Source organism: Haliotis rubra, unplaced genomic scaffold (assembly GCF_003918875.1).
Source record: "Haliotis rubra isolate DU_JTF1 unplaced genomic scaffold, ASM391887v1 Scf424, whole genome shotgun sequence".
In the NCBI taxonomy this organism is placed as follows: domain Eukaryota; kingdom Metazoa; phylum Mollusca; class Gastropoda; order Lepetellida; family Haliotidae; genus Haliotis; species Haliotis rubra.
In genome coordinates, this window is record NW_025767107.1 from 312148 (window position 1) to 324498 (window position 12351).

Consider the following 12351-nt stretch of genomic DNA (forward strand, 5'->3'; position numbering starts at 1 on the left):
CCAAAAGTTGTCTCCAGTCGGGCTCCCAGTTGGCCGGTTGTGACCGGTGGCCTAAAACCGTTATCTTTCGCACGCGTGTGTCAGGACTTTCTCGTCTTAATGGACAGTGAAGTCGCCAGTGCAGTATCGCACCCACTACTGATATGGGACTGTGATTATGAAAAGGACTATAGGCCTACAGCTGATATGAATACTCAGGTGTAGATGTCAGTTCTGGATTTGGCTATCGACTATATACAATATGGCGTCAATTGGGGACATTCCTACTACAATTGTAACTGAGTTTCTTAATTCTGATACCAGGGAAACGAGTCTTGTCGACACAGAGGATCCCAAAAAAGTTAAGGTAGGATTTGTTGGTGTTTATGCTTTTAATCGTCATTATTTCATGCAAGACGTGCCATTCCGCCACACGTGGAAGAAATCTGCAGACGTACTCACCCCTTGGTGCCAATGCAGTGAAATCTGTCCCAATAGTAACACACATTGATAGAGCTCCACCAATTCGCTACGTGGGAGAGCTGTTAATAAGGGCTAGGTTCATTTGAAGCCAGATTTGTTGCGGTTGGACACAGGGAATACTTTGTACGTAGAATCCAAGAATTCTTGTTGTTTTCGTTTGTGTATTGCCACACAGTTTGGCAAGCATGAAAAGCGTGCAAAACGTGACGGATATTTATAGCAAGGTGATTTTATCGTCTGCGCGTGCTTCTCTACAGCGTTCTCAACGCTTTGTTACACACATTGAAAGAAGGGCATTATCAGTATTGTACAGGAAGGACCATCCGATTACGGTAACTAGTGAAGGTACAATGCGATCTCACAGCTGATTCCAACGCAGTTCAAATGACGTGTTGAAAGGCGCACTGGTTGTTGACAAAGTGCTTGTTAAAAGCTTACACGTTGTACATACGGAGGTAAACGATAAACTCTCTTGTCAGTTGAAATAATTCAATGGGGCGGAGGTAAACGATAAACTCTTTTGTCGGTTGCAATAATTCTTAGGGGCGGTATGTGCCGCTAATTTTGGGCGCATGAATTCTCTTGTGGATCTGAAATGGTAAAGTACTATTGTTTATGCGACAAGGGGTATGTTTTTCGCCATAGAACTATTCCAGTGGTAGACTTATGTGCTCGTGTTTTGCCAAAGTGGCAAGACATCTGTTTATCAACAAAACTGTCTCATGATATGTTTGGTATGAGAACCAGAAAGTCTGGAATCGTGTGTCTTTGACTGGTGAGAATATATTTCCAACAACATCTTGATAAGATGATAAGTTATTGTTTGTATATTTATCTATCAATATTTTTATCTTTTGGTTTGCAAATGAATCCTTGTTATGATGAAGTAAAGAAAAAAGACAAATGTGGAGACAAATTTTAATGAACTCTTAGAGTTTGTTAGAGGTACAATGTAATTTTAAGTATTTGCAACCTTACATGAAGGTACCTTAAAAAAATATAAATTGTGGCAAATTTGCAATTATTATTTGTATAAATAAAACACAATTTTACTCACTTGCAAGGGCAATAATTTTCATTAACTCAGTTCCAGAAGGGTTATTCACTATCATACTTGTATATGTAAGGAGAAACCACTGAACTTTGAATAAAAAAATTGATGATAATGCATGGTAATTAGATGATGATTAGCAATTGCAATTTGATTTAATAACTACCCCCCAAAAAATCAATATTCTGTGCAAGAAAAGAGACATACATATATGGTGATTGGAGTTTTTGAAGTTTGAGTATATGAATGTTCAGCTTTTCACTATCTCAGGGACAGTGATGAAATATGTCTGGGAAACCAAGTTCAGATGGAATTTAAGGTGAAGATGTTTCTGTTGTCCCACTCTGAAGGGTGATAAGCAGACCATCTTCAAGATTGTTGTGGAAAATGTACACAATCTGAGTCGCAAATGATGTGAACTCTCCATGGTCTAGTGGATACAGCATCTCTCCAGAGAGAGGAAGGTGGTGGTTTTATCCCTGGCCATGTCATTTCAAATGATGGTATTTGTTATTACCCTACCTGGTGCTTGGTTTAAGGAAACAAGGATTGGTTGGTTCATAGACTCACAACTAGTCTCTGAAATGAACATATTTTACCCAAAAAAAAGCTCATAGTAAAAGAAATAAAATATAATGAAAAGGAGCCCTGAGACTGTCTTCTTTTCCTGAAGCTGTGGAAATCTAGACTTGCCACATTTCCTAGCATTTCCTATTTGCTCAGTGTCAGTATCAATCCATGTTAAATCGATGGTTCAATATCCAGGTTGTGTCATACCCAAAATGATATAAAATAAGATACTTGATGTTACCCTGCCTGGTGCTTGGCATTAAGCAGATAAACCACTTACTGGTTGGCTCAGAGTCAGTATCAGTCCATGTTAAATCGATGGTTCAATATCCAGGTTGTGTCATACCCAAAATGATATAAAATAAGATACTTGATGTTACCCTGCCTGGTGCTTGGCATTAAGCAGATAAACCACTTACTGGTTGGCTCAGAGTCAGTATCAGTCCATGTTAAATCGATGGTTTAATATCCAGGTTGTGTCATACCCAAAATGATATAAAATAAGATACTTGATGTTACCCTGCCTGGTGCTTGGCATTAAGCAGATAAACCACTTACTGGTTGGCTCAGAGTCAGTATCAGTCCATGTTAAATCGATGGTTTAATATCCAGGTTGTGTCATACCCAAAATGATATAAAGTAAGATACTTGATGTTACCCTGCCTGAAGCAGATAAACCACTTACTGGTTGGCTCTGAGTCAGTATGTTGGTTTCAAGTGCAGAATCCATGTTAAAGTGCAGCATGGTATCTAAGTGGGCTCATACTATCAAACAGCCATTAGTCCAGACTGGTACAAGCTGTTGATATGTAGGTCAAAATAATCTTGACTTTATTTTTAAACCCCTTCATCTCTCCATCAGGAAAATTCAGATGGCAAAAGAATCCCAAACCGAATCTACTCAAATCTTTCCAATGTAAAGGTTGCAGTTTAAATGAATATCTTTTTTGTTTCTTTGTGGAATAGGGTTGACCTTGACATGTTTGAGTGATGTGTCCTAGCGGGCAATATGAAGGTCCTATAAAGTAGTGAAATTGTCAATTATCAAATATTTAAATAATTATTATAGAGCCAAGAATGAATCCGCGATGAAATGGTCAGTGGTCAACATTAATGGATGAAATAACAGACATCCAGACATCTTGATTATAATTATCTCAAGGTATAATGAATATTATTATTACACCCTCGGACTGTAGTTCATATTTTTCTGCATCCATTCTCTACATTTGTGCTTACTGGGAGCACAAAAGGACATCGCGTAAAACCCTGTTAAAGTATGTTCCGAACTCGGACAGGTTATATAGCAGACACTTATTATGATATACACATATCAGATATGTGCCGATAATTGTGACGAGTCAAATGCAAATATCCCGTAGTGTATTAATGGATCATGGTTTGAGGAGCACTTGAAAGCTCTTGATACCAATGGCTGTTATCTGTGGGTAGTCTGTTGGGCCACACAGAGAAGATATGTTATTAACTCGTACCACAGTGAGGGACTTTCGCTCTCAGAGTGCTGTAAAGGATCCATATTTCTCATTATCCTGGGTCATTTCACAAAGCAATTGCCGTGCTACAATAGTCGTAATTCCTGTACTTCAACATAGATTATAGTAGCTGTGTCAGTAGGATATATTTGTGAGTCTGAGCCGTTGAATCCATGAGAAGATTACGTGAATGCGTTTAAGGATTATGTGAATGTGTGTGAGGATCATGCGATTTGTGCAATATGGTTTTAGGATCGGACTCAAAAGGGAATAAATGTTATCTTTTTGTACTTCTCTTTGTTAAATAATCTGAAGTTGTTGGAATGGCTGATGATATTCATGCTTCTTCCGATGTTTTCACTGACTGATATGTGATCCCATAACATTGTTAACGGATATGATCATGATGAGTGTTATGATTGTAGTTTCAGTCTGTAGGTTATTCTTAAGGCTCATGTTGAGGGCTCAGACTGTGGGTCCATATTATGGTTTGAGACTCGAGGTTCACATTAGGCAGGGTTCGAAATACCCCATATATTAGTGTGTCATGGCACGGTAAATATAGAAATGGCACGGCTAAAAAATGTTCTCATGCCCTTTTGACACGCCTAACTTTTTAGAGACATAACTCACATTTAGTCATTTAATCCCCAAAACAATTATTTTTTACCAAATTGAATGATACCATACATATTTGAATGCTCATAAACCCATTTCTTTATTTAACAATAAATTTCAAATGATCATCATCATTGTCATTTAGTCTAAAAACATGTGGGCACACTCCATTTCTGAAAGGCACACCTAAAATATTGGTCTGGTGCCCTAAGGCACACTTAGAAAAAAAGGTATTTCTATCCCTGTTAGGGTTTCAGACTCGGCTTGTCATGATGTGTGTTCAGACTGAAGGTGCTTTCTGTGGGCTCAGATTGGAGGTTTATAGGGTAAGTTCAGATTGCAGGTTCATATTATGGGACCCGTGAATATCCGGGGTAGAATAGGTCTTCAGCAACCCATGCTTGCACGAAAGGTGACTACGCTTGCCGTAAGAGGCGACTAACGGGATCGGGTGGTCAGGCTCGCTGACTTGGTTAATTGACATATGTCATAGGTTCCCAATTGCGCAGATCAATGCTCATGCTGTTGATCACTGGATTGTCTGGTCCAGACTCGATTATTTATAGACTGCCGCCATACATTGCTGAGTGCGGCGTAAAACTAAACTCACTTACTCAATATTTTATATTTCCCAAGTATATTGTTGACATGTTACACAATACAATCATCTTCATACAGTCAGAAGTTAGTACATGATACAGAGTTTCATAAGTAATTCACAGGTTGTGTTGCTTGTAGTAATCACAGTACATGTAGTATACAATAATCATCATACATTCTGTATTTGGTACAAGATACAGATATCCACAGATAATTCCAATATTTTGTTGCAGAGGCCCAGATAAGCTGCGTATCCGGGTAAAATACGCATAGAAAATTTCCAATTACGCATTGAAAAATAATTGTTGCATGCCAATTACGCTTTGAAAATGTTAGATACTCAATAAGTTTAAAACAAATGCGTATGGAATATATTAATAAAAATCGCTCGCGTAATGAAAAAGTTATCGATTGCTATTAAGTTGTACTGTTAGTATAGGACAAGTGTTGTACTGTCAGTATAGGATAAGTGATTTTTTTTTATGAAATCATTTCCATTATATTTAAGTTGGTTTTGATAAGGTATGATATAAGGCAGGACATACCTGCTTAGTAAACTTACTCAATGACATAATACTTAGGTGAGTAAAATGACTGAAATATGCACATATTTGAAAGCAGTGGGTAACGGAAAATGAAATACCCACTCAACATTCATAATACCCACTCCAAACAAATTACAGTGGGTACAGTACCCACATGAGCTAAATCTTACCTGCAGCTCTGCTGTTGTACTTAAGGCTTCATACTGAGGTTTATATTGTGGGCTCAAACAGTTGGTTCATTTTTGTAGGTTCACAGTGTGGGTTCAGCCTGGAAGATTTGCTCTAGGGTTCCTTCTGTAGCCAACACACCATGATATAACTGTATATCTGAAATACTGAACTAATCATTTTACTTGCAGCGGTAACCATACGGAATGTCACTGATAAAATGCCCATGAACGGACTTTGTTACAATTTATGTCAAGATGGTTAAACTTTCCACTGCTGTCATGGGAAACATAATTTTGCTCGTAAATGCCATACATTGATCTACCGGTATATGATAATGAGGATTTACCTGGATATATCTATTTTGCGAGTCTTGACTCAAAGCAATGATTAAGCTTGAAACCTTCAATTTTTTAGGATTGAAGAAAATACACAATTGGCATGCTACACTTAAAGTGTATTCCTCATTATTATCAGGCATTGGGAGCAGTGGGTAGGGTAGCCTTGTGGTTAAAGTGTTTGCTCGTCATGTCGAAGACCCGGGTTCTGTTCCCCACATGGGTACAATATGTGAAGCCCATATCTGGTGTCCCCTGCCATGATATTACTGGAATATTTCTAAAAGCGGCATAAAACCAAACTCACTCACTCACTATTGTCTAGACTGAATTATGTATGTACAATCTGTAATATTGCAGAGTATGATGTAAACAACATGATATTGCTTGAATTTTGCTAAAAGTGGCGAAAAATTAAATTCACTCACTTACTCACTCAACCACCAAGACTTAGAGGAACTACCAAACATTCTAATTACGTCATATTTAACTATTTGCAGGAGTGTGTACAATGTGTGAAGCCCATTTCTGGTGTCCCCTGCCATGATATTGGTAAATGACCAGATGTTATCCATATGAATACACACAAACACCTAGTTGCAGGTACAGCAACATGCAGTAAAACTTGGACAAAGTACTGTGAGTATGTGTCCCATTCTACCTGGCTGTGAATGGGTACCTTGTAAGGATAGGAAAGCCACATTAACTTGCGCGTAGTGGCTGCACGAGTTGTATGATCCCAAGGAAGTTGAGATAGAAAAATATGATGTGTCGTTGAGATTGACATCCAATGATCAAGCGAAAAACGAAGCGTTTTGAGCAAGCATCTGGGATGGACTATATATAAATACCTGTATATTTTGATAATAATATAGCTGGAATATTCATAAAAGTGGTGTAAAACTAAACTCACTCACTCACTGTATCTGGAAAAAGTGATAATAAGAATAGTTCTATGTGGTAATTTAGCAGTAACAATGAATGAGTGGAACTTTGTTTATGACTGTGATAAGGCATTGTGTTCAAACAGCAGAATGTTGATTTGTCCTTAAACAGAATAGTGTGAGGTGTATGCCAGGAACACCTTTGTTTGTACCAAACAATTGTGGGACCTTGACTCATCCTGGACAAATGTGATGAAAACTGATACAAGAATATTTCACATTAATTTCGCTTGACATTAGCTCGAGTATATATGCATTATACATAAGTCATAATAATACACACGTGTTGAAATCCGCCATATGTCGCATAAGTTTTGTCCAAAATACTCAAGTTTTCAAGGCGTCAACGTCTTTTCTTCTGTACTACCTATATCTCTTTCCTATAAGCTATGACCGCCTCCATGGTGTAGGGGTTAGAGCGTCTGCCGGAGAGCGGAAGGTCGCGGGTTCGATCCTTGGCCGCGTCATACCAAATGACGTTAAAACATGGTACTTGTTGGTCCTTGCCTGGCGCTCGGCATTAATGGGTACAACGAGGACTGGTCAACTCGGAGTCAGTATAATGTGTCTGAGTTGGGTATTCATGCTTCACTGCGGCATGGCATCTCAGTGTGCTAGCACTATAAAACCAGCTTAAGTCTGGGCTAGTACAAGCAGCCGCACATGCACATACACACACATGTACGTCGTCATATGAGCGAAATATTCTCAAGCACAACGTTAAAACCCAATTTCACCTCACCTCACCTCCTATAAGCTATAGGGACTATTATGAAAATTGTTTGTTTTCAAAATAACATTTAAGCAGAATATTCTTCATGTTATATTTGCTATCAATATCTTGTTAAATAGTAAGTAAAAGAGAACTATGTACTGATGGGTATATGATTTGTGGTGTTGATGATGATAATGATGATGATGACGCTCTAATCACAAGGGAGTATACAACTCAAGTTGCCTGGGAGGTAACAGTCACGTTAATGTCTCATCCTACCATTGCTAGGTAATCAGGCGAATTAGGAACTGCCATATAGATTCCTGTATTTGAGGGTCCCTGGGACTAATACTCTTAATTTTCAGGGGTCCTGGACTACAAAATGGGGGTCCCAGACACTTAAATATTATTATCAATACTATGTTGTAATATTGTTGTAATTCTTTTACAGTTATTGTATTGTGTATCATGATCATCACATTGTTACAGTAATTAAATTGCAATCAATACCATAACCCAGCTAGTAGCAAACTCAGTGATAACTTACTGTTACTTGATTGGAAATTTTACCGAACGTATTTGGACCTTTTCTGCATCCCTGTGAATGCGCTAATAAATTTCATTGCGTCCATTGTCAATTTTTATGTGTATAGGACGCAGGAATTCTTATCCCGTAAATCCCTGAATCATAAAGTTTTGCAGTCAAGTAAAGTGGATTTTTAATGACTTCAATGAAATTAGTCATGACTTCTTTTTACACAGGGTAAGTTTGGTCTCCCATTTAACTTGTTCATAAATCTTAAGTTCTGCTCATGACAGTCAAAAGTTATGTTACCCATGTATATCTGGGTTAGAATTGGTCTTCAGCAACCCATTCTTGTCATAAGAGATGACAAACAGGATCGAGTTGTGAGGCTTGTTGGCTTGCTTGACACACGTCATTGTGTCTTGGTTGCGTAGATTGATGCTCATGCTGTTGATCACTGGATTGTTTTGTCCAGACTCGATTATTTGCAGCCCATTGCCATATAGCTGGAATCTTGCTGAGTGCGGCATTAAACAACAAACAAACAGACAGACTGTGATTCAAGATGATTCCAGTTTTCATGGGTCTGTAGAACCCTGAGACATCCACTCAATCTGGTGGAACCTGTTATGGATCCAGAGATGCTGTAAGATGCTGTTATTTCAGCCGCATCATCAAGTTTCAGATAAGTTTTATGCTGCAACATGTGTTTTGTTAATCAACTGTTGGAAACCACACACAAGAGTTAACATGTTACACATTCCATTCCAATTAAAATTTTCTGAAAATTTACCCAGTTTTATTGTCACAACATGTAACAAGTGACCTTATAATCGCATAAGCATCACTGAACATATGGTTGTCTGCTAGAGCAGACTAGAAAACCTTTCAGTTATTGAGTGATAGAAGGGCTTTCTGCAGCGCAGAGTTGCATCCCTTCGTCGTGCTAGGATTTGCTAACTGTTGATTTGGAAATGGGAATTTTTTGTAAGTATATATATAGGTCCCAGCAACCTATGCTTGTCGTAAAAGGTGACTTAATGGATAATGTTGCCAGACTTGGTGACCTAGTTGATTGAATATCAGTGTAATCCAATAGTAGATTGATGCTTATCAGGTCAATCAGTGGATTGTCTTGTCCAGACTCACTCATTTATATACAGTCTGGAATATTACAGAGTATGATGTAAAGAACAAAATGTGTGTTGGCTTGAATCTCAGATTTAATCCTCTCCTTGGTGCAGTAACACCATACTCAGTTTGTAAGTAATGCTATACATATTTTGTTTAAGACTGACAATTTTGAATCTTTTAAGTCTACAATCAGCTGACAACCAGTGACATTAAAATATGAAGTGCAAAATGGCACATCATATTATATCTGACAACATCAAAAATATCTGCCAATTTTCGAGGTTAATGAAAACTAAGGCAATGTACCATCTACAAAGTCAGCAATGTAAGCAAAGTTTGGTGACCGTTATTTCTCGAGCAGGGTGCCGTTGTACAAAACAACCTTAGCGGTAAGATTACCTTAGGTCTATGTTAAGGTATGGGAGTTACGGTCACCTTAGCACTAAGACTACCTTAGGTCTGTGTTAAAGTATGGGAGTTACGGTCACCTTAGCGCTAAGACTACCTTAGGTCTGTGTTAAGGTATGGGAGTTACGGTCACCTTAGCACTAAGATCGCTTTGTACAACGGCACCCTGATCCCTTGTCAGGAACACTATCCTGCCTAGCATCAGAGGTATTTAAGGAGGTCCGAGATTCAAGGTCAAACAGAAGACTCACCTCTTACTAAAGCTTTAATAAATAGCAATACAAGTTATTCCATAGAATTAGTTAGAACAAGTTATTCCAAGGGCCTAAGTTATAGTTAATAGTTTAAATGTGAATATCCTCTAACAGACTGGCATCCTTACATGTACTGTCCGCATATCTAGACTTGCCTCTTTAAAGGATAGAATTACTATACATCCATGGACTTAGCATTCAGTACAGTCTTGGAGCAAAGCTAGTTATCCCAGGGTTTGTTGCAGGGTTTGTTGCAGTTGTTTCTATTTCTTGTAGACACACTTTACTGTTAATGTATCCAGTCCCATGTCATCGCCACCAGCGCTTTTGATCAGTTGTTTCAAATGGGTTCTTACAAGGTATTAATAGCTATTTGGTATCAATATTGATTTAAAATGGATAAATGCAGCCGAGGGGTATGGATGCTTCTGGTTCAGTCAGGCTGCTTAACTTCATCATCTCGGGGCCCTTGCCCCTCTTTACATGCACTCAGCAAAACAGCTGGTTGTGAACAGGCTCGGTCTTTCCACCCTCGAGGGGCTGGGAATTAATGATGATCAGTTTGGTTACTCGAGACAAACATCCACGTGGAGTGATGTGTCTTTGATAGATATTTACTGTCGACACAGGAATGTGTCTGCCCACCGTGGCTGATAAGACAGACACAGATGGTAATCTGGTGTATTCCCACACTAGGACATTCTACAGTCTCTGTATAATGGCGAAGATATTAAACAGAACTTTATTTCGGGCAATTTTGATATGAGATTAACCTTACAGCACTTTGCAAGTGTGAAGAGCTATTTGAGTCAATTTTACGAGAATTCATTTTGTATTTCTGCTCGTCATTTTTATGGGATGCTCATTTCAAGTAGATAGAAGAGTGCTGATGAGGTTTTAAGCAGGGATGCTGCTCAGGACTGTCGGATAAAAGGCTGTCACAAACATTTATCTTCAATTTTTTTTTTATTGTTTAAAGTTAGTATATTTATCTGCAACTTATACTTTGAGCTTGTTTTAACATATGTTACATTTGGGATTACACTTTCTCAGAAAAGCACAGATTTTATTATGTTTGTTAAGTTCATTGCCATTTACACTTGTCAAAGGGGTACACAAAGTACCTGATCCAGACAACCAGTTGATTGATGTCCATTTTGTGGAAACTGTAGTGGCGTTAGATCGATGACTTTTGTGTGCGGACCCTGAGAGTGTGGGTTTGAATCCTGGATTGGACTCACCCTAACAAATGTAATAGAATCTGTACTTTCCTAAGAAAGTGTAATCTCCAATAGGACATTTACTACATTTGACCACTTTCTAAATGGCATTGTTAATTCAGACTGATTTGCCTGGTTTGCCATTAGGGTGATCAAATTCCAGTTTACAGTTGGTTGATGTCATGAAGCCAATATTTGTCAGTTAACCTTGATACCAATAGACTTTGGACAGTTTGAATAATTCAACAATCGCTCTGCTAAATTCTTCTGGTTTACAGGTAGAGAGGAGTATAGTACAATCTGCCATGTGCAAACTACTTCACTAAACATTAACTAATTTTGACCTCGACATGGGTGAGTGAGTGAGTATGGTTTTACGTCGCTTTTAGCAATATTCCAGCAACATCATTGCGGGGGACGCCAGAAATTGGCTTCACACATTGTACACATGCTGGGTATTGAACCTGTATCTTGAAGGGCAGGACCCGTTAGAATGAACCTTCAGTAACCCATGCTTGTCGTAAGAGGCGACTAACGGGATCGGGTGGTCAGGCTTGCTGGCTTGGTTGACACATGTCATCGGTTCCTAATTGCGTAGGTCGATGCTCATGCTGTTGATCACTGGATTGTCTTGTCCAGACTCGATTATTTACAGACTGCCGCCATATAGCTGGAATATTGCTGAGTGTGGCGTAACTCACTCACTTGAACGGCATGACAAGCCAACGCTTTAACCACAAGGCTACCCTAACGCCTCAACTTGGCATGGAACCCTTTTATAACCACAATGTATGATGTAATATCCAGTTATGCCTTCTACATCAAACCTACTTCATCTTACAATCTATCTCACCACCATGATGCAAATGTCAAACTGCAACACTTCAAATAATTTCCCCCATCAATGATGCAACTTTACAACTTCCCAATCTAAAGAATCCATTCCCTCACCATTATGATACGACTCTTCTACTTCAAATTTTCATGTTAAACACCTTCAATCACAGATTTGTGGCATGACATTATGTTTATTTATATCAACTTTGAAACATTCTTTTATATTCTAAAGGGCGGTGGGGTAGCTTAGTGGTTAAAGCATTTGTTTGTCATGCTGAAGACCTGGGTTCAATTTCCCACATCACCAGGGTACAATGTGTGAAGCTCATTTCTGGTGTCGCCGTGATATGGCTGGAGTATTGCTAAAAGTAGCGTAAAACTAAAACTCACTCACTCATTTATATTCTTAAACTGAATAAAACAAAACATCTGAAGAAAAGTTTTGATGACAGTTGGTGAATGTCTGGG

General features: G+C 38.6%; 1 protein-coding gene across 1 annotated transcript in view; it reads left to right on the top strand.

Annotated features, from left to right (window-relative positions):
- The first annotated feature begins 210 nt into the window (after positions 1 to 210).
- LOC124288782 (H(+)/Cl(-) exchange transporter 7-like) overlaps positions 211 to 12351 on the top strand; it is a 156780-nt gene continuing 144639 nt past the window's right edge. Inside the window, exon 1 of the mRNA XM_046725308.1 lies at positions 211 to 346. Within this exon, the coding sequence (XP_046581264.1) occupies positions 242 to 346 (105 nt within the window). The 5' untranslated portion in view covers positions 211 to 241. The remainder of the gene's footprint in view (positions 347 to 12351) is intronic.